We start from the raw sequence: 27,589 nt of genomic DNA on the forward strand, positions 1-27,589 counted from the left end.
CCTGTCCTGGACTAGCTCTATGGACCAGGCTGGCCTCGAACTCACTGAGATCCACCTGTCTCTGCCTCCCAAGTGCTGGAATTACAGACGTGTGCCACCACTGCCCGGCAACATTTAAAGCTTTTTAAAAGATAAAATGTGACTTGCGTTCTTAGTCTTTAAGCAAGTTTGTTTTCAAAGCTGTTTTTCATTTTAAATTATGTGTGTCTGTGCACATGACTGCAGGAGTCTGTGGAAGTCAGAAGAGGGTGTTGGATCCCTAGCGCTGGAGTGATCGGCTGTTGTGAGCCACCTGCTGTGTGTGCTGGGAATAAAGCTCAGGTCCTCTCCAAGAGCTGTAGACACTTTTACCACTGAACTCTTTCCAGCCCTCCAACATTTTTTAAGTATTTGTTTTTCATTTTAGTTTGGGTCTGTTAGTGTTTGACTGCATGTATGTCTGTCACAGTGTGTGACCTGATACCCTTGAAGGCTGGAAGAGGGCGTCAGTTCCCCTGAAACTAGAGCTGTGGATGGTTGTGAGTCACAATATGAGTGCTGGCAGCGAACATGGGACCTCCCAAGAGCCACAAGGGCCCTTAACCACTGAGCCATCTCTTACTGGTCCATCCACCACTTTACGGTGTTTTGTGGTCTAGAATTCTGTGGGTGCATTTTGTTGTTGTTTATCACTTTAAAGATGATCATTTTCCTCTGTTGTTGGTAATAAGGCTAGAGTCATTTATTTCCTTCCTCAGGCCTCTGTATGTCCCTCGTCTAGTTTCTTCCCAGAGTTCACTTAAGCTTCATCACTGGTAATTTGATTATGATAGCTTGCTCATGATAGTGTGTGTGTGTGTGTGTGTGTGTGTGTGTGTTCTAACATTTGTGACTTGATCAGGATTAGAAAGTGTATTGCTTCTTCACATACATTCCTTTCTCTGGTCCCAAGTCCGTCCTTCTGGGATTCCAGTTAGACTGCAGGTTTTGTCTCACGGTCTCCAAGGCTCCACTGACATCTCAGCCTCCTTCCGCTCACCGGTCCACACCGATTGCAAGCCCGCTCCTCTCTCGTTCTTGTGGTGTGTCTGGTCACCTGTTCCGTGCTCCAGGGCATCCTGCGTGTTGTGGCTTGAACTTACTCTCTGCTCTGTCATTTCTGATCTGTTTCTGTTCAGTTACGTTTTTACTCTGGCAGTGATCAAACTTTATTTCTTCATCTTACGGTTAATTTTTCTTGGACAGTGGACAGTCTTTTGGTAAGCTGAGTATCTCTTGTCCCTCTTTAAAAGGTGTTCAAGTTCAAGGAGTTTGATCCTTTGAAAGCTTATTTGGAAGTTTTGTTGGGAAGGGTATCTAAGCAGCTTTATTTAGCTTCCCTGTTGGGGTATTTAGTCTGAGAACTTTTGTGTTCTGTCCTGTGTCTCTCTGGCTAGTTGGCACTGTGGTGTCTCCTGGCTCTACCCTACATGTGCTATGGGATGTTTGGATGTTTGCAAATATCCTTGTACTTGAAGAAGGGTTTGTCTGGGTGCACAGCTTAATGTTGTCAGCACACTCTCAGGGTCCCTCTTGTGGTTCTAATCTCAGCGGGCTGGTGCTTCAGTTTGGGGCTTTTTGCGTAGATTCCTTTTCTGGCTGCTGGACCAGAATACAAAGTTCCCTCGGGCAGCTGTGCAGGGCTCACTCACACTGTCTCCCTTCTCTCCCTGTGCTTCTTCCCCAGCAGCTGTGTTTGGGTTTTCCTCTTCATTTCATTCGGTTTGATGTGTCCCCTGCAAGGCACTGCTCACTGGGGTTGGATCAGAACAGTGGCATTAAATCACCAGAGCACAAGCCTGCCTTTCCCGGCTGGTTGTCTCTGTGGACGTATTCAGGACGTATCCCGGACGTATCCCAGATGTATCCCCCAGCTCTCCAAACACTGAAGACTGCTATGGCCTAGATCTGTGCTCCTTCCCAGTTACACGAACGGGCCTTCAGAGGTCCTCACCTTGTTTGAGGGAAACTTCAGTCTCTATAAGGAGCTTAAAGCAGGAGCTCTGCAGACTATTTGGATAGATCCTTTTCTGAGTGCAATTTTTAAAGCTTTCTTGAGATTAAACATTTTTTAAAAATCTAAGTAGACTGAGTAGTACTCAGAAGAAGTTAGTGTAGGAAAAGGCCAAATGGTACCTTGTGATCACTAGCAGAAGACTAGACACTGATAGTTGAAGTCTTCTCTGTGGCATGGCTTAGTAGGAAGAAGTTTCTGGACCTAATGGGAAAGCTTGAAGGTGACACTGAGCTTGTATCAGAGAGCTGGATGAGAAATGTTTGAGATATTAACATGGTCCTGGTCATCGACTACTGTCTGAGGCCTTCAAGTGCCCCAAATGAAGTTTATCTTTGTTTCTCAAATCGTGATTTGTTTCAGTATGTACACGTGGGACAATTCCATTTATAATTCTCCACAAACAGAAGGCTCCTTGGGAGTTTGAACTGGAGAATGCTGACAGACAGGTGAAGACTATGCCCTGTTAGCAGGAGTCTGCTGTGGTCTGTTGGTTCTGCTTTATGTTTTGGGGTTTCACCTTTGTTGCTGATGTTTTTTTGTTTGTTTGTTTGTTTGGTTTTTTTGGTTTTTCGAGACAGGGTTTCTCTGTAGTTTTGGAGCCTGTCCTGGACTAGCTCTGTAGACCAGGCTGGTCTCGAACGCAGAGATCCATCTGCCTCTGCCTCCCAAGTGCTGGGATTACAGGCGTGCGCCACCACCGCCTGGCCTTGTTTACTTTTTTATGGGGAAATTATTGGGGTTTTGTTAAGGTATTTTTAAATTGTTTTCTTTTGAAAGTTTCATGGTTCTCATACATTTCTTTGTGGGGGGAGTGGAGTTTCAAGACAGTTTCTCTGTGTAGCCCAGGCTGTCCTGGAACTCACTCTGTAGACCAGGCTGGCCTCGGACTCAGAAATCTGCCTGCCTCTGCCTCTGGACTGCTGAGATTAAAGGTGTGCACCGCCATCGCCCGGCAGTTCTCATACATTGCTTGTGTGTGTGTGTGTGTGTGTGTGTGTGTGTGTGTGTGTGTGTAAGTGTGTGTGTGTGAGTGTGTGTGTATGTGTGTGTGTATGTGTGTGTGTGTGTGTGTGTGTGTGTGTGTGTGTGTGTGTGAGTGTGTGTGTGAGTGTGTGTGTGTGTGTGTGTGTGTGTGTGTGTGTGTGAGTGTGTGTGTGAGTGTGTAAGTCCGAGGACAGTCTAAAGCAGTCGGTTCTCTTCCTATACCATGTGGGTCTAAGGACTGATCTCTTTCCCGGCACAGCCGTCACTCCATTTCTCGTCCATACATTTAAAAATACGAAACGCTGCGGGATCTTCAGCAGAGAAAACCGCTTGGGCATGGGTTTAAGCCAGTAGGAAGTCTTTAGTAGCTGACTGGTGTCTACACTGGGTGTTCAAGATCCCACTGTAGCCCTGAGCCTTTCCCACGGTGAGCTTTTAAACGCAAAAACCATGTTCTGGGTTGACATTCTTCAGTTAACAGAAACAGTTAGCCAGAAGCAGAACTCCAGAAACTAAAAGGCAAGTTAGTACATTTAGAGACTGTCTCAGAGCTATATGGACTTCGATGATCAGGTCTTTGTTTTAGTTTTGGCAGGTGGTACTGTCTACATGCTGAGTTTTACAGTCTGAATGGTACTCCATCATGGAGTCAGTTGTGCTAAAGTCTTGGGGGCCTGTTACATAAGTTCCCAGAGAACTTGCCTATCATTCCTGCCTATGTGCACCTAGTTCATGTGCACAGAGATCCTCAGTGTATCCTTCACTGCCTACATACAATTTGTATCCTCTCCCACAAACTTTCATTTTCTATTGCTGAAATTATATGTTTTCATAGTGCGCCCTCATCTTTAAAATTGCATCATCTCCCTCTTGTTTTTATACCTCACAAATTTGATGATGGTGGTATTAATGCTTAATGGTTTGTGTCCTGGTTTGTTTTCTCTTCTGATAGGTCCAACACATCTTCCAGATGTGGAGAGATGAGGTTGCCTCACCTTAAGGTTAACACACACACACACTCACTTGTATTTGCTGTTCTTGTCAGAACAACAGTGAGATACACTGAGCCTGCACCACTTCACACACTAGTAGTATATGTGACTGCTGGGTTCTCCTTTTACAGAAGTAGGCCTGCACTCCCAAAATCCTTCACTGCCCTACTGTGTGGCTTGGGTCTGGGACAGTCCTTTCTCTCACCTCACAGCCATCAGAGGCAGTAATGGGGCCTCTCCCTGCCGTCCTAATGCTGACCGGTCACAGGCTCTGCAAGCCACATAGCACACTTGTGTGGGTCTGGCAGACCCACACAGTTGGGTGGAGGTCTGGTTTCTTTGAGACTCAGCAAAGAAGAAGGTTCCAGAAACACCTTTCATGGGTATCATCAGTAGCTGTAGAATTTGCTTTCCCTGGAACCCCAAGACTAATTCCAGAACCCCATGGCGATCTGAAAGACAAAGTAATTGTGTATGGTGGTTTTTACAAACGGATGGTCAGAACAGCTAGCGTCTACTGGCCCGCTAGGCCGGTCACTTCTCTCTGTGCTTTAGTTTTATTGTCACTTCTCACTCGAGTCACAGGGCACATCTGTTATCCTGTCTTATTCCTGAGGGATTTCAGGGAGGAGGTGAAAGAACCGGCCAAGTGTCCAAGGCTGGTGAGTTGATAGAGTAGGGATTTGAACCGCTACTGAAAGGCAGCTCCTAGTCACTAGATTGTTCTGTATTTCTTATTATCTGGGACTGAGGATTTGGGGATTTGCTTTTCAACTTTTCTCTGTCAGTCCTTTTTTTTTTCTGTAATAAACACATGTGTTGTTATTTTTTTACTCTTTTTTGGGGGGGGGGGCTGCCACCCAGCTCCCAAATAAATCACACACATAGGCTTATTCTAAATTATAAATGCCTGGGTTTAGCTTGGCTTAGTTTCTTGCCAGCTTTTCTTAACTTAAATCATTCCATCTACCTTTTGCCTCTGGGTTTTTCCTATTCTCTTACTTCTGTAAATCTTACTCTTACTCCTTGGATTGCTGTGTAGCTGGGTGGCTGGTCCCTGGAGTCCTCCTTCCTCGTCCCAGATTTCTCCATTTATCCTCTCTGCCTGTTAGCCCCGCCCATCCTTTCTCCTGCCTCGCTATTGGCCATTCAGCTCTTTATTAGACCATCAGGTGCTTTAGACAGTCACAGTAACACAGCTTCACAGAGTTGAACAAATGCAGCATAAACAAAAGTAACACACCTTCAAATAATATTCTACAACACGCATGCTTTATGAAAAATAATGCAGCATTTCAGTTTGGAGCTAGTCGGAAAGTTGTATCTTAGATGTGCAGATAAGAATGCACCAGGTTTATAGGTGAAATAGAAAGCACCTGAATCAAAACTTCTTGGTCAGCCTTGGCTGTGTGGAGTTTAGCCAGCCTGGACTGCATGAGGTGAGGTGGGGGGGGGGGAGGGGGGGGAGGGTGAGATGACTGCTGACTCTGTGCACTTCTAGAAAGTGTGGCCAGGTGTGGCGAAGAGCGCATGCAGCTATGTCTCAAGCACAGCACTCTCTGAAGGCTGTCTTCAGACTGTCGGAGGCTGGGCGCAGCTCAGATGGGAGAGGGCTCGTCTAGCAAGCATGAAGCCCAGGGTTGACCCCGTCACCACATGTACCAGGTGTGGTAGCCACGCCTGACATTCCAACCCTTGAGAGATGGAGACAGAAGAATAGGAATTTAGAGTCCTCCTCAACCACACAGAGAGTGAGCGGCCAGCCTAGGCTACTTGAGACCCAGTCTAAAAAACAAACAAAAACCCCACCTGTTAGCACCTGTGCCAGGAAGGAGGGTTGGTTTTAAACTTGTGTACAACTTCCTGAGGTTACTTTTGTTGTGGGAATGCACAGGGCTTACATGTAGTGTGTTTAAGTACAGAGAATTCCATTACTCAAAATGAGAGCTGCAGGAACAGCGTACCCACCTGACAGTCTGCCTTTGCAGGCAGGGACGCGCCTCACAAATCCTCATGTCTTCTTCAGTGTGATTTCAAATGTCCCAGAGAGAGCCACAGGCAGTGTTGGACATTTCTAATCTTATCTTCAGTGCTTCTTCTTAAAAACGGGCTTTTATTGTTTGAGAATATCATAATACCTACCTACATACATACATAGTTAAATTCACCTTGCTCCCCTGTTTCAAGCCCTCTCCTTTCCACCATGTTCCTGTCCCAATTTCATCTCCTCCTCCTATGGTGATATTTTATTTGTACTGAAATGTGATTTTATGTGTATGTTAATAAAGTTGCCTTGGGGTCAGAGCAAGCCATAGCAGAAGCTGGGAGGTGGTGGTGGTGGTGGTGTAGTGGTGGTGGTGGTGGTGGTGGTGGTGGTGGTGGTGGTGGTGGTGGTGCACGCCTTTAAACCCAGCACTTGGGAGGCAGAGCTAGGCGGATCTCTGTGTGTTCAAGGACACAGCCAGCATGGAGACACACGCCTTTAATCTCAATACCAACCATAGAAGACCTGGAGATCTATGCAGACAGTCAGTGACGAGGAGGTCATATGGTTGGGCTTACAACCAATGAGAAGGCAGAACAGAAAGTCTATTAAAAAAAGACAGGACAGAGGAAGTAGGCCTCTTGCAGAGAGGAAAGACAGAGCAGCAGTGAAGGGTAAGGTTTGCAGCTCTCAGCTATTGCTCTGACCTCTTGGTTATTAACTATGTATTTGGCTCTGTGTTTCTTATTTAGCAAAATGGTTACATCTACATCCTCCTCTTCCTCCTCTTCTCCCTCCTCCTTCTCCTTCATTACCTCCTCCTTTTTTATAGTTCACCGAGTGCAGTTGGTACTGCCCATCTATGTGGTCCACCTACCATGGACCACACCCCTTAATGAAAGTGACCCCCCAGGAGTTATCAGCTACAATGACCTAACTTAGCTTCTGTGCCCTCCCTCATCTGCAGTGTCGTCGACTGGCTTAAGCCCCAGGCGACCACAGCTGCTGTGAGCTCATGGATGCAGTGGTCTCTCAGTCTTTCTGCCCTCTTCCACGATGTTCTCTGAGCCCTGAGGGGAGAGCCTGCTGGTATGTCTGCTTATGGAGTGTTTTTATCCTGCACCGCTGCATCATGCACTGTGGTGCTCATGGTGTCTCAGTCACTGTCCTGTTGCTGCGAAGAGACAATGGCCAAAGCAACTCAGAGAAAACATTTAACTGGAGCTTGTTTACAGTTGCAGAGAGTTAGTCCATTATTATCATCATGGAGGGTAGAATGGCAACTGGCAGGCTGGCAGGCAGGCAGGCCTGGCGCTGGACCAGTAGCTGAGAGCCTTCATCTGATCCACAGGAGGAGGCAGAATGAGAGAGAGCCTGGGACAGCCAGGGGCTTTTGAAACCTCAAAGCCTGTCCCCAGGAACACACCTCCTCCAACCAGGCCACACCTCCTAATCCTTCCTAAACAGTTCCACCAACTGGGAACCAAGCATTCGAGTATATGAGCCTCTGGGGGCCGTTCTCATCCAAACTACCACACCTGCTGTCTCTGTAACAAATACCTGAAGTAATTGATCTAGAAAAGTCTTATCTTGGCTCACAAGTTGGGACATTCTGGGCCATGACTGATTGGTCTGTTCCTTTTAGGCTTGTGGCAAAGCGCTTCATGGTAGGAGTGTGTGGTGAGGTGGAACCGTTTACCTCGTGGTCTGCAAACAGAAAAGAAGAGAATGAGGCCAGAGTCCCAGAGTCCCTTTCAGTGACCTTAATATTCCTGTCAGAACTCACCCTTCAAAACTTCCACACATCTAACACACAAGCCTTTGATAAACAGTCGTGCTTCCTTCCACACCTCTAACACAGGAGCCTTTGATAAACAGTCTTGCCTCTTTCCACACCTCTAACACAGGAGCCTTTGATAAAGTGATACTTCAAATCCGAGCTGTAGCAGCAGAGAGTAACTGAATGTTTAAAACGATATTAATGTAGCATTCTCCACCTGCTAGAGTAGTAGATATACAAAAGTGGAGTGGTTTTTTTTTTTTTTTTCTGTTTGTGAAGATGGGGAGAACCATTACACACACACACACACACACACACACACACACACACATACACACACACCTCTGTAGCTATATATCTGTTAACTGGTAAATGTTTAAAGGATAATTCTCTTGATAGAGGAAAAATCTGACAAAATCTATCAAATTAATGTCTTGTGTGTGAGAAACTAAGCAATTTCTTACATGTTCATTTGCTGTTTTTAATTTTCCTTCATCCACGTACTCCTCTGCCCATTTTCCTGTTGGACTGCTATTTCTTGAATTGTATAAATTTTCTATATTAAATGATTTCTGATATGATTGCAGATGTTTCAAACTTTGATTGACTTATTGACTGATTTGGGAGGTCTTTGTGCCATGGAATGTGTGTGGAGGTCCAAGGATAACTTGAGTGTATCAGTTCTCTCTACCTACTGTCTAAGCTCCAAGGACCTTGTTCAAGTCATTAGCCTTGGTGTTGGGCCCTTTAACCAGAGGTACTTCACCAGCCCTGCAGTTTCTTATAACTTGTTTTGTATTAAAGTTAGGTCTCTCTGCCTCCCTCCTTCCTACCTTGTGGGGAGGGGCAGGGGGGAGATAGGAAACAAACCCAGGCCTTAAGTGCCCTCTACCACTGAGGCATACAGTGATTTTTATGTTCACTTGGAATCAGAGGAGAACAGAAGGAAATGATATGGAGCAGACATGAACAGCGTAGGTTAAAAGAGAAGGAATATTTGTCTTATCTCTCTTCGCAGAAGAGTGTGCCTTTATGGTGATTGGTTGTGTGCCCAGCAGCAGGTGTGTTGTGCACTTTTGGTGTCACAGGATTCGGGACATTTGAGAGCTTTGACTGATTGTGTGTATTTTACTAGGACCTAAATTTAGGCCTACCAGCCATTTACCTCATAATTGAGTTTTGAAATTTCTATTAGGGGATTGATTGTGGTTAGTATCTGAATTGAATATCTACCATGAAGTTATGTGCCAACCAGGAACTTTGTGGGACACAGCTCCAGAATGTAGGTAACATTGGAAGAGGTGATGAAAAAACATGAACCTTTTCTTCCAAAGGCCATAGGAAGTAGACAAGTGGACACTGGAGTTGAGACAGTGTGTGTATAGGAAGTAGACAAGTGGACACTGGAGTTGAGACTGTGTGTGTATAGGAAATAGACAAGTGGACACTGGAGTTGAGACTGTGTGTGTATAGGAAGTAGACACTGGAGTTGAGACTGTGTGTGTATAGGAAATAGACAGTAGACACTGGAGTTGAGACTGTGTGTATCTTTAGACCTTGTCATTGATGGAGAAGAGGAAAGGGGCAGGTGACAAGGAGAAAGTGTGGAAACAGGCAGGATCTGAACACTAGGAAAGAGAAGAGAAGTGGGTGGTGAGCCAGCCCAGGGCTCTTCAGTGCTGAGGGTCCCCGCCGTGCACACACTTAATGGCCAGTTCCTTTTCTCCTGACAGTTTATGCTTCTTTGAAACCGTGCTGTTAAATCTTTTGGTTCTCCACATTACTCTCCATTCTGTTTTCTAAGAAACATTCCTGGTGTTGAAAGCACGCTTTAAACATGTCCACACTGCTCATCTCTCTCCCCGTGAGCCTTAGTCCATGGTGCCGCCTTAGGGAACCCTGGAGCGCAGGTGACTTAAGAGAATGGGATTTGACCTCCCAGCACTGTGGAAGCTGGGAGGTCAAAGTCAGAGTTAGGGTCCACTCTGCATCCCGGTGGCACCTTGAATACTTTGTCCTGTGGAGGGGGACATTGGGTGCTCACATGGCAGAGAAGCAGGAGAAGCCTGTTTCGTGCCATTGCATTCTGAGAGCCTACAGGGCCTCTCTTAGGGTCTGTTTCCCAACACTGTTGACCCGGGATTACGTTTCAGTGTGAGTTTTAGAGAGGCAAAACCTCCTAAGCATCCTGCGGTGACATGTCCTCTGGTGTCCAAACTATGCAGGCGTATCCACCTCAGTGTTTGACCTGTTCCCACTCTGGTTCACCAGATTATTCCTAGTCAAGAAGGGCCTCTGGGAGTCTGGGTCTGGGGACTGACTGGATTGAGCTGACCTGACAGAATGCAGCAGGCATTTTAAGGAGCAGCAACAAAGCAGCAGGCTGAGCTCGGGCCCAGCTCGGCCAGCACACTGGGCTCCCCTCCAGAGGAAGCCGCTTCCTTCCGCAGGGCACCGGCGCTCCCATTATCTCCTTCTGCCCGTTACAGAGGATTGAGGTGGATGTGACATGTTTTCAAAAACGATCCCACAATGTGACAGGCAGGATTCTATCTCCTGCGCAGCTGGCGGGGAAAGGCCTCTCCTCCCATGGTCCCTTTGTCCTTTGTCCTGATCTGAGTGGACTGGAGTGTTGGTCCCCCACCTGTCCTCAGCTCTTTCCTTGCTCCAGGGGACAACTCATGTCTTGACTGACACCACACTGCCATTTGCTTCTTCCCAGTGTTTTTAGGAAAGATTGCGAGTGTGAGAGAAAGTTGAAACTATTTCCCACTGAACATCAGGAAGCACCGTTGAATTCTGTAATGTCTCTAAATACCCGGTTTATGACAGGTTCACCCGGTAGTCTGTCTTATGTTTTACGTATTTCAAGATAGTGGGTCCCCATCTCGTTCCCTGGCTTGTGAATCTTTGGTCTCTGTTGAGGTAGTTGGGACTGGCGCGGAAGGAGGACAGTGTGGAGAAAGGCTGGTTCCTGCTGTGTGGCAGATGTTTGTGGAGTGAGTGTGACCACACCGTCCTGCTGTACCAGCCACACAGGAAACCCGACTTTCCTTTCATGACAGCCAGGCACTTCTGAGGCAAACCCTGTCCCGGGCACACGTGAGCCCAGTTTTTAGATGGACTTCCAGAGGGAGATTGTCCATGAGACACTTACTTAGAGCTGGAAGTTGACAGAACCTGGGCATGGAGGTTGATGGGGGAAAACTGCCACAAGTGAGGTCTGGGCTGTCCTGGGCTACAGGGAGAGACCCTGTCCAAGCTGCAACAGATTCTGCATTAGGGATATAAGTTCATGGTGGAGTACTCTCCTGGCTTTGATCCCAGCACCACACACACACACACACACACACACACACACACACGCATGCACACTTTTTATAACCAGAGTTCTTTCTGGTGAGACATATCTGATAGTACCTCAGGGAACACAACAATTTTTCATTGCTCAAGGATCCACCTGGATAAGCTGAAAGAACAGCCTTCCTCACACCACAGAACAACTCCCTTCAGTCTGTTTTCTCTTCATCCATCCATCCATCCATCCATCCATCCATCCATCCATCCATCCATCCATTCATATGTCTGTGTGAAGGGTGTGCATGTAAATGTGCATGCATGTTTGCTCACTTGGACACGTGCCATTGTGCTTACATCTGTATGCATGTAATGTGGAGACCTAAGGCTGACATCAGAAGTCTTCCTCAGTTGCTGTTCACCTTATTTATTAAGGTGAGGTCTCAGCTGAGTCCAGAGCCTGCTGATGGGACTAGCCTAGTTACTTCACTTGCTCTAGGATCCCCTGTCTCTGCCATCTGAGGACTAGAATTAAAAGCGAGTCAGAATTACCAGGCATGTATGTGAGTGCTGGGGACCCAAGCTCCAAGCCTCACTCATGCTTGTGGGACAGTGAGTGACCCACTTTGAAAGTCTGGAAATCACAGCTGTTTAGGTAACCTGGCTCGCATACACCGCCCTGTGTAACTCCTGGGCCAGTGGAAAGTATGCGAGAGAGCCAGTGTCTGCCACATGAGTCTCAGGTTTCCAAGTTAAATTGCTAGAGATATCATGTTATCAACAGTCGTCCCAGGGCCAGCTGCTGAACTGATGAGTGCTTGATCACCGGTGTTTCTCTTACTGTGAACCTGGCATGGTGCGCCTTGAGCAACACCTCCATTCCTGGGTGTACCCATTATAAACACCTGTGTCTACTGTGGCCACTGGGGTTCCCCAGGGGACAAGTGTCCTGAACATCCTCCTTTCTTCCATCAGCCACAGCCCCTGCAGGCTCACACCATTGTGTTTACAAGCAAGCTAAAGGTTGCTTCGGTTTTGTGTCCGACCTGCTTTTCTAACTTCCTCCTTTCCTATCCATTCCCTGCAGGCGCGGGTTATGTATGACTTTGCTGCTGAACCTGGAAACAATGAGCTGACAGTTAATGAAGGGGAAATCATCACAATTACAAACCCGGTAAGAGCTCAGTGTGCTTGCAGCTCTATGGATGTGCTTCCATCCCGACGCCTCCCTTCTTAAAAGTTCCCCAGCTCACATCAGTGTCGTAACTGGTGGTGCTCTAGGCACACAGCGGGAGACGTTCCGTCCCTGAAGGTGGCCGAGGACATGACTGAATTCACTGTAGCTCTTCTGTGCTGTTTTTGCTAACAGTTGTAACCTCCCAGGCCCCTGGTCGTGGTTCTGGAGTCCGTGCCGGCGCTTTGTCCTGACATCACAATGCTGCGTGTCTTTCGTAGACTGCAGAAGCAATGGTGCTGCTGTTCCCAAACCACTTGGTTGACAGAGTGCTCTCACTCTTCCAAGCCTGGTCCTGCAATTGGATTACCAGGAAGCAGCGGGCTAGCTCTCAGCAGGGGTACAGCATCCCTGTGGGGCACACAGTTCCGCATCTTCACAAACCAGCTTCGAACTTGTGTGTGCACACACTGACATTCATCTTCACATATGCACCCCCCCCCCATAAGTGTCTGTGGTTCAGACTCTTCTGATGGAGAGTTGGCATGTTTCCTTCTATAGGATGCAATCTTTATAGTCCATTGAGTTTCTCTTGTAATCTTTGTTGCCAGGATGCTCAGAAGCAAACTGAATACTGTTTTTTAAATCACTGTAGGCCAAGATCCATTACCTCACTATGTGTAGTTCTTTTTGTTTGTTTGTTTGTTTGTTTGTTTGTTTTTGTTCTTTTGTTTTTCAAGACAGGATTTCTCTGTGTAGCCCTGGCTGTCCTGGAACTCACTTTGCAGACCAGGCTGGCCTCGAACTCACAGAGATCTGCCTGCCTCTGTCTCCCAAGTGTTGGATTAAAAGCATTCACCACCACCGCCAGGCATGTTTAATTCATTTTATGTGCAATTTTATTTTAGTCATCCTTAAAGCAAGTAACAGTATTGTGAGATGAAGCCCATTTGAAATAGAGTTCTGAGAAAAGTTATCTCCATTATTCATATTTTATTCGGAAGGAAGAAGAGCAGGGGGCAGAATTAATCTGGTAGTTATAAAATGAGCAAAACTCAACACCGCTGCTCCCTTCTTTACCTCCTCCCCAGGCACCACTGAGAGCACAGGCTCCTTGCCCTTTGCCTGGGTCCCCTGGACATGTCCTCCCCTCTCTACTACAGCCCCTGGGTTCCACACCAGCTGCTGGGTCCCCTGGACATGTCCTCCCCTCTCTACTACAGCCCCTGGGTTCCACACAGCTGGGTCCCCTGGACATGTCCTCCCCTCTCTACTACAGCCTCTAGGTTCCACACAGCTGGGTCCCCTGGACATGTCCTCACCTGTATCTACTACAGCCCCTAAGTTCCACACCAGCTGCTCAGTCCCCTGTGACCTGTGTCTCTTGCCCTAGGCTCCCTGTTCATCAGGTTGTCCAATTTTTCTTCCTGAATATTCCATCATGGTCTAGTGATTCTATTTGGGGCAGGAGAATGTGTTGGGTTGCCAGAGTCTCTCCTTTTGCTTGTTGTTATTATTGTCCTATCATTATATTTTTGGCTCATATATGCTAAATCCATAGTACTTGCAGCCTGAGCAGGTTGCACAAGCTCACACGGGCCTTGCTCACTGTGTCTCAGATCTTTGCATGAACACTTAAGACAGAGTGTCTACAGTGCTTACCTGTCAGCACCCACACTGTCCTGGACCTCCTCCTGAATTCTAGTTGTTTTTGGTGCTGCTGGGTCTGTCTGTCCAGTCATTCTGATAACACTCCTCATGCGGCCAGGCAGAACTCGGGAGGCAGAGGCAGACGGATCTCTGTGAGTTCGAGGCCTGCCTGGGCTACAGAGCGAGTTCCAGGAAAGGCACAAAGCTACACAGAGAAACCCTGTCTCAAAAAACAAACAATAAAAGACTCCCTATGTATTTGCTAGGAACAGCACTCAGGTCCTCCATGAGAGTAGTGCATGCTCCTAACCACTGAGTCATCTCTCCACCCCAGTAATACATTTTGAACAAATAGAAATACATTTGGTTTTCAGATAGAATGACAATACCATTCCAGCCATTTAATAAAATTAATAACATTATCAAATATTTCAGCCTTATTGCTGACTTAAACTTTTCTTTTAACTTGAAAATCTCCTGGAATATTAATGTCATCCAACAATATTGACTGCACTCAGCCCTGCGTGACCAATCAGTGTAAAGGATGGTGTTTTCTGTGCTGTCTTTTTTTTTGTCGCCTCTCCTAGTTTTGTTCTCTGGGATACCTTGTTACAGAAAACATATTCAAGAGTGAGAAGCTCAGTCTGGTGGTAACATACTAGCCTTATAAGCATGGGGACCTGGGTTCAATCTCAACCCACGTGAAAAAGCCCCTTGGTGGCCAGCATGGGGGTGGGTGGAGACAGGTGGGTTCTCTGGCCTGAATGGCTGGCCAGCCTGCCCTACTTGGTATGCCCCAGGCCAGAGATGGCTCAGTGGACAAAAGTGATTGCCACAAGCCCAATGACCCGAGTTGATGACCCCAGCAGTCACGTGGTGGAAGGAGAGAGCCTACTCCTGAAAGTTGCCCTTTAATCTCTACACAAGCCATGGCGTGTGTGCACATGCACACATGTACACATAGTAAATACATGCATACGTACATGTCTGTGTGTATATATATACTAAGAGGGTAGACAGTGCCCAAGGAATAACATCTAAGGTTGACCTCTGGTCTCCACATGTGTAGATGCACACACATGCACAAAATAAATATTTAATCACTTCTTGGCACTCTATTTGCCTTGTTAGGTTACATTATTTTCTGTAATAAACAAGATTAAGAATGTAAAATTTTGAACAGTATTAGCTCTATAGTCATAAAAAGCTTCTTGTTATTTTTCATGTAAAATTATGTATTTATAACAATTCTTAATGCAAAATTTCTACAGGAAATCCTAACTATAACTTTTGTCTTTATCTTTTCTGTTAGAATGTTGGTGGTGGATGGCTGGAAGGACGAAACAACAAAGGAGAACAAGGGCTTGTTCCCACAGACTATGTGGAGGTGAGAACATAGGAGAACAAGGGCTTGTTCCCACAGACTATGTGGAGGTGAGAACGTAGGAGAACAAGGGCTTGTTCCCACAGACTATGTGGAGGTGAGAATGTGCTGTCATTGATTAACTAAAGCTGATCTTTGTTTGGCATCTTTTTATCAGTTGCTGAATTAAAAGGCTGTTGGGAAGACAGCAACCATTTTAAAAGTAAAATTTCATTGGAATGCAGTAAGTACTAATTACATAAAACATGGAAAGTATATTGAAGTAGAAATAAGGGAAAGGATTATGTACAGGCCTAAGCTACAAAGATGTTTAGATTAACTTCCTTCCAAGAATAGCAGCTTTTAGTTTTTCTGAATAAAAATCCCCATTTTTTTCGTACCTGCTGCCCAGAGCTGTGTGGTAAATTAAGTGATGAGATTTAAATGGATCTTTCAAAGGGTAGGCTTCACAATTTCTTCAGCTGTTTCCATAGACAAAAGGATGTCTTCACAGGGTCACTCAGCTACAGTAAGTATAGAATCCAGTATCCTGCAGGTGAATGGGCAGCCAAGCCATCCTCTGAGTCAGCTGCTTGGCACCCCCTGCTGGCTGCCTGTAGGTCTCCAGATTGAGCACCTGCCAGTCATCTTGAGTGACAGACTGAGGTTACCTGATGACCTGTGAGTGAACGAGAGAGCTGGACCCAGAGTTGAGACTCTTGGGTCCACCTGGTGTAGAGGAGGCTGCCTGCAGGGTGCTTCCCTGGTACCTGACAGCAATGAGGAGGAGGAGGAGTCTGTCTGAGAAGTGACAGGTGGGGAGTCTTAAACTCTCCGGGAAATCAGTAGCTTTTTCCCCCTTCAGAAATATGTGTTCACACACATGTGCCATATCTCTCTCCGTACAGCCAGCAGTTCCTAGGTCCCCGAGCTCCGATTGAAAGTCTGAGTTTCAGATCCTGTTCTGGCTATGTGCACTGCACATCTAAGCTCCTAAAATGGACAAGACAGAGAAATCTGAGGATTTAGGTTGATAGTGGTGTCCATTTTGTTTATAGAATTCTGCTTGCTTCTAAAGAGGAGTAGTTTCAGCCTCTTTGTTTGTCTTTGAAGACTATACCAGGAATGGACATATCCAATGGACAGGCTAAAATTAGTCAGAACATGGTTGAACAGCAGGATCATCCATCGATAGGATTTGATGAATGTCTGTGAACTAAGACAGGCCATGTTCTCAACTATAAAGCATATAATGTGTCTAAAGAAGAGCGCCGGGGATGCAACTTAGTGCCACGCTATTAGCCCTGGGTTTGATCCCTAGCACAACTACCTGACACAGAGAGAGAATGTGTGTGTGTTGGGGGGGTCAGTCAATCACAGAGTTCCTCTTAGACCACAGTAAAATTTCACTCCAAATAAATAACAGAAGGATTGCTGGAAAACACCAAAGTGTTTGAAAATTAAATGATCTGACTTATACATAAATCGAAGAAGGAGTTTCACGAAAACCATTGTTAAAAGTAAATAGAAGTGGAAATACAACTCCTCGCAGTATGGAGGGCAGCAGAAGCAGTTCTTAGCGGGAACTCTGGCCAGTTAGATTGCACTGGTTAACGCCCGTCGCACTCGCTGAAATGAGATCCGCGAAAGGAATGGCTTCTTTTACCGCTCAGATTTTACCCAGTGATGGAAAAGATCAGTTGTCGTGTGGAAATTCCGTGGCGGACCAAGCTTTCCTCGATTCCCTCTCGGCAAGCACTGCTCAAGCCAACTCCTCTTGTGCCAACAGCAATAACCAGGTACATTGTCATCGTCGTCTTCCTCCTGGGGCCTCGGCTGGCTTTCCAGAGAGCAAAGCCTGAGGGGAAGCTGGTGCTACAGCACTGCTGTCCTTGCTCCCGAAAGCAGGGTCAAAGTAGCTGTGAGGGAGTGTGGTGTGAGGGGTGCAGTGTGTCGCATGACGGGTGTGTGGTGTGAGGGGTGCAGTGTGTCGCATGACGGGTGTGTGGTGTGAGGGGTGCAGTGTGTCGCGTGACGGGTGTGTGGTGTGAGGGGTGTCATGGCATGAGGGTGTGTGGCGTGAGGGGATGTGGCATTCCTGCTGGGTCTTAACACTGACGTCACTCACCTGAAATGCCTGCTAAAGACTGCAATACTAATAATAAAATGAAAGGTAGGGTGTTAAAATTTGCTTTTGAGAGTATCAGGATATGAATACAGACCCCAAAGGCCAAATACTCCCCAAAATGAGGGTCTGTAAAGCAGGAAGGAAACATACTGAGGAGGCCTGTCTGTTTCGGCTAGACCAGGACTTTGTTATCTTCCTGTCAGAGTAAGTGGTCCCTCGTTGCCCATAGAAACAGTTCAGGTAAAATTCGGCACAGCCGGGCACTCTGCACGTGCACTCTTCGCTACTTCTACTAGCTGGAAGTGCACTTAGTGTGCACTTGGGTTTTAAAGAATGTACACATTTTAAACATGGCATGGTGGCGCACGCCCTTAATCCCAGCACTTCGGAGACAGAGACAGGTAGATCTCTGAGTTCCAGGCCAGCCTAGTCTACATAGCAAGTTCTAGGCCATCCAGGGCTACATAGCTAGACTGTCTCAAAAACAAAACAAAACAAGAGAGCTAGAAAGTCCCTATTATATGTTTTATATTTCTGTTCGTGATTCCTGGAGTCACCAGAGACTCATCTGTAGAACTGAGATCAAACTCTATGAATAACGAAGGAGGGAAAGGTACGGGCCCTTTGGTGGTTTGAGTTGAAATGGTTAGGTTTTCGCATGAGAGGACTTTGTATCCTCTGGCCCTTTTGAGGGAAACAGTTAAACCCCCCTCAATTATTCCAATCAGAATGCCCCCCAGCCCCGTGGAGGCCAGTGATAACGTGTTACTTGCTTCCTAGTTTACTTTCTAGTCCAGTGGGCACACAGTTACTGAATGTTTAATCAGGGAGAAATGTCTGATACTATCTTAGTCATGTGGATGAGCGGAAGAGAAAAACCACCTTCTCTAAACAGCCCCCCGTTAGGAACAACAAACGCGAACTTTCCGTTCAGTTAGGTTGTGTGCCGGGGAAAGTCCTGCGCTGGGCGTTTCCGGTTACCCGGTCCTGCGTTCTCCCTCCGTGACTCCTGGCAGGGGCTTGTGTGTGAGGGTGCAGCTGTCTGGTCAGTCCGGCAGGCCAGGCCAAGGAGCAGCAGGACCCACGGCGTTCAAGTCGAGCCCTGAAGACAGTAACATAAACTGTGGTTAGCCTGTGGTGGGGTGGCTCCCTGGTGGATGAGCCAACTAGTTATCTACCGACTGTGTTGAGCTTTGAGTGTTTTCTGGAAGGGGACAGTAGGCCGTGGGAGCTGGAGCCCACTCGTGTTTCCTTTGCAAACTAGTTTGCCAGTTTGCTTGAAATGCCAAGCAGAAAGAACTGCCTTAATGAAAGTAAGTCTCAATCATGGTCCACTCACAGGGTCAGACCCAGCTCAGACAGAACGGAAAAGTCACGGTGGCCACAGCCATCCTCCTATGTCTGTGAGCGAGGCGGTGTCTAAACACCTAGAACTCGGAGATGAGTTGGGCTCAGCGTGTTCTCCCAGCAGGCACCTGCCCTGCCCGGGCTGCACGTTTAAGTAGCGGATGCAGGTGCTTGCTCTAGGTTCCCCAAGGATGTCTATGGGCAGCAAGAGGCAACCGAATAGAAACACTGTAAAAGGGCTTGTCACTGTGTAACCAGCAGTTGCCATGAGGGAAGGTCCCATGCCTGGTCACAACTGTGTGTTACAATGGGAACTTAAGTACTGAATTAGCCCAGATCAGACATTCTGTGTGAGCCTGCATCATAGATGATATGCTGTGTTTCATGTTACATCACATCAAAATACGCAATATCTAGTCAGTCCGGTGTTGAGACCAGATGATGCCTAGGTTATCTGGATGACAGTATCCCTCCATTATATTATGTTTTTTCCTTGGGTCCAGAAAATAATCTGCTTGGAATGAAGTTGATGCTCCTCACTGTTCTAACAGCCTGTGCCAGTTGCTAACATTGCCTGAATCACTCCATTTTTTCTTCTGCATGTGCAGGCCTGGCTTTCTTCCATCTACTTCCCATCACCAGCTGGAGCTAGCTGGCTCACCCGATCCAGCTTCTAAGAGTTCAGGATAAATACAGAATTCCTTCTCTTTAATTGCTAATTTTCAAACTACATTGTTTTCTAGCTGCTTCAGACAGTAGCTAATGAGCTTTCCTCTCCCTTCTTTTGCACAGCATTATGGGCCGGAGGATTCATATTGGCTCAGTGCATTTAGAGCCGCAGGAGCTCTGCTGTTCCTCTGTGTGTGGTTGTCTGCTGTAGAGGGATCCCTCGGGCTCTTCCTCTACACCAATCAGACCTGACTGCTCCCTTCCTCTGCCTGGGTCAGCTCCAGTGGCTGATGTTTTCTCTTTGAGATGGGCCCCATTCCCCTGCTTTCTCACTCCTGGTAATCTCCAGGACTGAGGATTGTGCACCCTCATTAATATTTTAAACCTTAATGATATATGTAAGTTATTTTAAAGTGCCCATTTCTTTTTGGTTTTAAGCTTTTCTAAGTGTGAGCAGAGGAATAGTTCACCTAGAAGTGTCTTTGCCCTGCTACTGAAGTGAACCCTTGTAGTACACCGTGCACTGTGAGGCTTTCTGCAGTGGTTGGAGGAGCTATCCTGTGTAAGGATTCTGCTCTGGGTTTCCTCTCATGGTCCTTCTCTGGCTTGCAGAGGTTCCTCACGATGAATTTATTAGGTGTCAACTTTAGACCGAGGGCACCTCTGTAGATCCACAGCTTCCTGGGTTCAGCTCTCGTTCATGCCCTCACTGTATCCCTCTTCCCAGGCTCCACCACCGAAAGTCACAGACCACTGAGCTCTGCAGGGTCCTGGCAGGGAATGGGGCGTTTATAGGTCTCATCTTGTTTTCTGTAACCCAGGATGACTGTCCTTCAGTGCCTGGTGATTTGAAAACAGCTTCCTAAATGTTGTCATTTGTAGCATGAGTGAGAATGTGAACTGGGTCCCGTTGGTCCTTCTTGATTACCTTTTCTGTGCCTTGACTTCCAGAATGTACTTTTATTGGCATCTATGAAGTGAGAGTGATGTCATTCATTTCCCAAGAGTTGAGCCTAACACCTTAGAAACCTTACTGGTGTTCAGTCCATGCTGAGCACTGGTGGACCTGGGACTTGGGCTCCAAAGTTGTCAGGAAGTGAGTCAGTGACCACATTCCAGCAAAAGTACACACCAGAGGACATGTACTTTCACCTCTCAGTTCCCAGAGTGGCTAGCCTCTTCCGTCTCTCACTTATGGCTCTGAGTCTTAGTTGAGGTAACAGGGTGGCTTTGGTCATCCTGGCTGGACCCTCACACGATGCTTTTGAAAGGAAAGGGTTAAAATCCTACCATTTTGAAATCTCAGCTGTGTATTTTCCTGAGTCTGTCTTGCCGGTTCTGTGACATGCATGGCATTTGCCCCCTCCTGTGCAGCCCGAGCTATTTGTAGGTGCTTCAGTGATACTGTACGGTGGTACAAGGAGCAGGCTGGGGGAGATACAACACACTACCACAGCATTGGGCTTCTGTGTGGACTGTGTGGAGGTGGCATGTAGGCTGTTTGGGTTTTGTTGTGAGGTTTCTGGTTTTGTTAAAAGCTGTGCTGTGTGTTGTCCCCTGCTCACTGAGTACCTTTTTACTTTAAGGTGAATATTTTGACTCAGATTGGTTGTGTTGAAAGTCTCAGCCAATCGCCTCCTTCTTCTTCTTCTCCTTCTCCTTCTTCTTCCATAAATAAGGTAAATTTGAGATATAAATAACTACATGAAGACATAATCATCTCACAACCCTGACAGGTGTTCTTTTCCTGGAATTTGAGGAAGCTCTTCTGGGGCTTGGTCGGCCAGACGTGACTGAGTCAGGTCCTACAGGCTGACTTTTCCCGAGACCCCAGCATTCAGTGAGGTAGTGCAGGGTTTGAGTCTGTGAGTGACAGGAGACCCTGGTACCAGGAAGGGACAGAAAAGAAAAGGCTGAAAGTGTTGCTCAGTGGAAATGACTGAGGAGGGAAGTGTGTGTGTGGGGGTGGGGGGAGCTAGGGAAGTGGACCCTCAGCTCAGAAACAGAGTGGGTTAGTGTATGGCTGAGCCTTTCAAGATAGAGGGATTGTTGGGTTGAGAGCGAAGAAATTAGTGGCCAAAGGACCTTTAGAACAGATCATTATATCCCAACTTGTTACATTGGGATCAGATTGTGACAACACCAAGCTCTCAGCGTTGAGGGTTTCTACAGTGTTTCTGCCACAGCCCCGGAGCTGGATGTTTCCCCTGACTTCACTTTGGCCAGTAGAAAATATTCTAAATGACTTGTTTCATCTCTTTATTTTAAAATGTCTCCAGTAATGTGGCCTGGCATTTAAACTATTGAAATGTAACCATGGCCTTCTCCTTTTAGCATAAGGAGGAGGTGCACGCCTCAGTGGACCGCCGGCTTCCTTTCTTCTCTGTAATTTACTTTGGGGCAGTGGCTTGCTCTGTGAGCCAGGCAGCTTCTAGAAGCTGCTATGCAGCAGGCTTCCTGCCTCACCAAGTGCAGTTTCTTTACATTCAGGTGAACCCCCATATATAAGATAACTCCACAGAAGCCCTCCTCTGTCAGTGCATTTATCAGTTCGTACTTAACAGACCCCCTGAGGAAGTTAGTGCTGCAAAACCCCTTTCTAAGGTGTGGGAGCTAAAGAGGGCAAACTGCTTATATGCAAGTAGCTAATAAGTAGGAAAACTGGGATCCGAGCCTAGATAAATATCAGAGCCCGAGTTCTTATCGCTGTGCCCATGTGAAATTTCCTTGGCCCCGTGGTTACATAACAGTTTGGAATCCACCTAGCTGGCCGGCATTCTGGCCTTTCAGAAGGTCTGTGAAGTTGAGCACTGGCTAGCCCATGTTTGGGTCGGTGATGGGCCGCACATGTGAGTGACCAGCCCCATAAGATTCTGATGGAGCCGAACACTCCTGTTGGCGATACCATCACTGGCCTAACAGAAGGCATTGCCAGTGTGTGTGTGTTTGTGCTGACACATCGTGTGAAGTGTGCATTCGGTCACGCACAGCGCAGCAAACACAGTGACAGATGGCTGGTTTGCTGGTTTCTGCTCACCACACTTCCCAGCCACTGTCTCAGTCTTTCCCTTCAACAAGAAGTTCCCCGGGCAGCGGTGTCGGACGTGCCCGGTGTGCTGCACCTCGGAACTGAGTCCTTCTCTCTTCCTGATTGAATCTCGTGCTGGTCTGTTCATTGGGGCCCTAGGAGCAGTAAGTCCTAGCACATATGTGTCCCATGGAGCCTTGGTGGATCCCAGCTTGTCTACCTGGGTTTGTAGATGCATGCTGTACCAGAGCGCAATCACCTGGATGTATTTCTCTGGAAGTAGCTTATTAAACACACTTATTAAATGCATCTGCCATGAGTATAGCTCCGCTGTGGTTATAGATAAATGAGTGTGCAACGTGCACACCTACACTGCCATCCCAAGTTCATTCCCAGGTCCTTCTGTTGGCAGTCAGATGCAAGGCTGGCTTCCTCAGACACTTAAGGTAATGCTATAAGTTCTTTCAGGAGTTGGCTCAAAATAGCTTCCTGTTATACAGGATGAGGTTCACAGGCAATAACCTGTTAAACAGCGCGCGCATGCGCGCGTGCGTGTGTGTGTGTGTGTGTGTGTGTGTGTGTGTGTGTGTGTGTGTCTGTCTATCTGTCTTAGGAGGGTTTGATAGCTTTTAGATGTAAAGTTTCAGACAGGCAGCTATGTTGAATCTTGCTCCTGGATGGTGAACAGGGCTTAATAGAGTTGGGGTCGAGGTTAGGCAGAGAGGTCAGACATAATCAGTGAGTTACAGACTAGGAGGGATTGCATTTGCCCTACATCCACGTAGACATTCTACAGTGGCAGGCCGGTTGTTGTTCAAGTGCTTATCCTTGTCTCCACTTAAGTGTATTACTTTTGAAAATACGAATTAAGACCTACTGAAAAGTACAGTTAAAAGTACCTACTTAAAAGCAATTAAGGTCAGTGGGAAAGGGCCTCGGCCGTAGCAGGTATAATGGTGTTCTAGCAGATGCAAGAGAATGTTCACGTCAGTGAGAGCAGGCTGATGTTGCTCATCCTGCTTGCCTGTGTTTTCACGTGGGTTGGGAGCACAGACATTTCGATATATTTCCGTTGATTCTCCCAGCACTTTGGTTGTTCTCACTTGACCTGTCAGCCCGTTGCTAATGGAGTCACAGTTTCTAGATGTCACAACAGTCTCTCCTTTGCTCACCCACACAGGTTGGTGGTGGCAATGACCCTTGGTCAGCCTGGAATGCCCCCAAATCTGGGAACTGGGACAGCTCAGATGCCTGGGGCAGCAGGACAGATGGAGCTGGTGCTCAGAGAAACAGCACTAACAACTGGGACACTGCCTTCGGCCACCCACAGGCCTACCAAGGACCAGGTGAGGGGAGACTTCTGCTTGAGTGACTTACCGGAAACGGTGACAGGCTAATCTTGCTATCATCAAAGTCAGCACAGCACAGTGACTCCGGATGGAGGGTCCCACAGTGTCCTCAGCACTGACACCATCTCCTTGGGACAGTGGGCACCTCCCAGCATTACCTTCCATGACCTTCCTGGGTCCCACGAACTTGCTGGAACAGTGCACAGAACTCAGGGGATCACTTGACTTACTGTTTGTTACAAGGAGTAAACCAGGGGTGCAAATGAGCAGCCAGGTGAGGAGGTACATGGGGAGGATGGGAAGTGGGGTGCTTCCAGGCCCCCTCCGGCTGTAGCACCCCCAGCACCTGCACGTGCTCCCCAGTGAAGACACTGTGAGAAGCCCAGGGCTTGTGTGGAAACTTCATCCCTTTGGCAGCCAGTCTCCTCTTCACGGAGGCTGAGAGGGGGTTGAAGACTGTGAGCTTCCAGTCAGTCGTAGCTTGTTTTTCCTCGAGGTGAGCTTCAATCCTCGAGTGCACCATGAGTCAGCCTCCTCTGGACTAGAAGACACTCCTGTCATCCAGGAAACGCCAGGGCGTGAGTACTGGCTCTGGAGACCTGCTTGACTCTGCCTCTGGGTTTAAGCAGAGGAGAAATGTGTTGAAAAAGAGCAATTCAATGACTGAGAAAGGATATTTGCACCAGACGGGGCGGTGGTGGTGCACGCCTTTAATCCCAGCACTCGAGAGGCAGAGGCAGGAGGATCTCTGTGAGTTCGAGGCCAGCCTGGTCTACAGAGTGAGTTCCAGGACAGCCAAGGGTACACAGAGAAACCCTGCCTCAGGGAAAAAAATTAAAGGGTATTTGGGACAGAGGAGGAAGCTTAGTTGGCAAAGGATCCGAGTTTGATCCCCTATTGAAAAAAATACCTATTGGAAAAACCGCCAGGCTGGTGGCTGAGATGAAACAGGCCACCCAGCCTAGGCTGCTTGGTGACTTCCAGGCCGGTGAGAGACCCTGTCTCAAAAAACATGGTCAGGGCTGGAGTGAGGCCTCAGTGTTTAAAAGCACTTGTTGCTCTTGCAGAGAGGATCAAGGTTCATTCCCCAGCACCCACTCACATGCAGTGAAGTTTCTGTACTTCAGTTCCAAGGGATATAATGCCCTCTGCTGGCCTCTGTGGGCACTGCATGTACAGGATGCACATACACACACAAAATAAAATTAAAAAAGAAAAGATAGATGGCCTTCCTGAGGAACAACATCCAAGGTTGCCCTCATGTGTGTATGCCACCCACACACAAATGTACATGTGCGCACATACACGTAGTACAAACACGCACACTCCCCCAAGGACGCCCATGATAGTTCTGGAGCTGAAAAGAGGCACGTCTGCTCTGTGCTGAGAGCCTCTCGCTTGCTTTTTGCTCTCGGTGTGTGTGTCTTAGCGTCTGTGTGACACGGCAGAGCCCCACAGCAGACACACTCCTGCCCTCTCTTGGTGCCTGTCGTCATTGCTGGGCAGTTGTTTTTAGAGGTGGCGTCCTTTTCCCTCGCTAATGTCTTTAAATTAAGAAGTTTTTTTTTCTTATTTGTAAGTTTGTAAGAATAAATTTGTCCATGCCAAGACCTCTAGCAGGCTCCTCTCGGGTCGTCCCAGGCCACACTGCTGCAGTCTGCATTAACCAGAAACTACTCGGAGCAGTAAAACAGAACTTTTAAACAGGGCAGGTGGCTCACGCCTGTAATCCCAGCACTGAGAGGCAGAGCCAGGTGGATCTCTGTGAGTTGGAGGCCAGCCTGGGCTACAAAAATGAGTTACAGAACAGCCAGAACTACATAGTGAGACCCTGTCTCAGAACCACCAAAAAAATAAATAAATAAATAAAAATTCTACATTTAAGCTCTACAGCATGTTTTGATGTATATAAGAAAGTGATTACTGCAGTTAGAAATTAACAAGCCATCACCTCATACCCTAGTGTGTGTGTGTGCACATAAATGTTTTCTGAGAGTGTCTAGAATCTTGGCAAACCTCCAGTATACAATAAAATTTTGCCCCAGGCCATGTATAGCGTCCAAGACTCACTCCTGGAAGCTGCACTGTCTACCCTCCCAGCTACATCCCTGCACCCTCTCCCCTTCATGTCTACATCCCTACATCCCCCTCCCCATCCCATCTACATCCCTGTACCCCTCCCCATCCCATCTACATCCCTGTACCCCCTCCCCATCCCATCTATATCCCTACATCCCCCTCCCCATCCAATCTACATCCCTGTACCCCTCCCCATCCCATCTACATCCCTGTACCCCTCCCCATCCCATTTACATCCCTGTACCCCTCCCCATCCCATCTACATCCCTGTACCCCCTCCCCATCCCATCTATATCCCTACATCCCCCTCCCCATCCCATCTACATCCCTGTACCCCTCCCCATCCCATCTACATCCCTGTACCCCTCCCCATCCCATCTACATCCCTGCATTCCCCTCCCCATCCCATCTACATCCCTGTACCCCCTCCCCATCCCATCTACATCCCTGTACCCCTCCCCATCCCATCTACATCCCTGTACCCCTCCCCATCCCATCTACATCCCTGCATCCCCTCCCCATCCTTAGTGGTAACAGTTCTTCTCTCTGCTTCCACATGCCCAGTCGTGTTTAAGATTCTATGTATGGCTGAGATGCTATGCCTTCTGGGCCTGGGATTGTTTAAGTGTGTGTCCTAGTTATCTATATAATGCCACATTGTGTATACATTCCTCAGTTTCTTCACCTGTTCATGTGCTGGTAAACCCTTGGGTTGACTCCACATCCCGGCTACTGCAGGTATTGCTTCAGTGAATGTTGGAGCAAAGATAGCTCTGCAAGGCGCTGATGTAATTCCTAATGGGCAGCTGAGTCGAGTTTTATTTTGTTTTTCTTGTTAGTTTTTAAGGATCCCCATACTTTTCTGTAATTCTGCTGATTTTCATTCGCATCAAGGCTACAAGAACTCCATTTTCTCTGCACCCTTGCCAATGATTCAGTCTTCTATAGAGCTTAGCAACCATAATCGGCACACAGCTTATTTTTCTTTCTGTGTAAGTAAAACTTCCACCTTTTCACTTAAAGGAAGGACTTTCTATCTGTTCTTGGATATAGCTCACTTGCTAGCTAGCCTCACCACGATTCTTGTACTTTGCTATACCATCGTTAACATTTACCACTTGAATGTAAGCACTCAGTCTGTCTAATAACCAAGGTAACAACCGCTATAGGCTGGGCCGAGGGAGGAAAGTTCCCACCCCAAGCAGATGGAGCAGGAAGGTGTGAGATTTCATCATGCAAAACTTGCGCGTTGATTCTTTCCTAAACCTTCCATTTAGTATTTCCCAGGCCACCGTTGACCACAGATAATGAAAACTTCAAATAATAAGGAAAATGAAGCCCTGAGTGAAGAGGCCTGTGGTGTTTGCTTTCTCATTATTGAATTGTTGCAGGCGGGGGTGCTATTTTGGAGATTTTATTTACTTTTGTTTTATATGTATGAGTGTTTAGCCTGCTTGTGTGTCTGTACACTGTGAGTGTGCAAATCTTCCCAGAGGCCAGGAGAGGGCATTGGATCTCCTGGAACTGGAGTTACAGGCAGCTGTTGGCCACCATTTGTGTGCTGGAAGCAGCCAATGCTCCCAACTGCTAAGCTGGCTCTCCAGCCTTCCAGTATTGAAGTACATGAGTTCCCTATGTATTTGGAATTCTGACCCTTTATCATGTGAGGGTTCACAAATACATTCTTTTCGGGCTCAAAACTGTGTTTAGCCAGGCGTTGGTGGCACACG

At 47.3% G+C, this 27,589-nt stretch overlaps 1 protein-coding gene across 1 annotated transcript in view; it reads left to right on the forward strand.

Moving 5' to 3' along the window:
- Snx9 (sorting nexin 9) overlaps positions 1 to 27,589 on the forward strand; it is an 85,265-nt gene that overhangs the window by 26,361 nt on the left and 31,315 nt on the right. The window contains exons 2-5 of the mRNA XM_036168867.1: positions 12,160 to 12,246; positions 15,209 to 15,283; positions 16,933 to 17,058; positions 23,612 to 23,777. Coding sequence (XP_036024760.1) covers positions 12,160 to 12,246; positions 15,209 to 15,283; positions 16,933 to 17,058; positions 23,612 to 23,777 — 454 coding nt within the window. The remainder of the gene's footprint in view (positions 1 to 12,159; positions 12,247 to 15,208; positions 15,284 to 16,932; positions 17,059 to 23,611; positions 23,778 to 27,589) is intronic.

This window comes from Onychomys torridus, chromosome 19 (assembly GCF_903995425.1).
Source record: "Onychomys torridus chromosome 19, mOncTor1.1, whole genome shotgun sequence".
In the NCBI taxonomy this organism is placed as follows: Eukaryota; Metazoa; Chordata; class Mammalia; order Rodentia; family Cricetidae; genus Onychomys; species Onychomys torridus.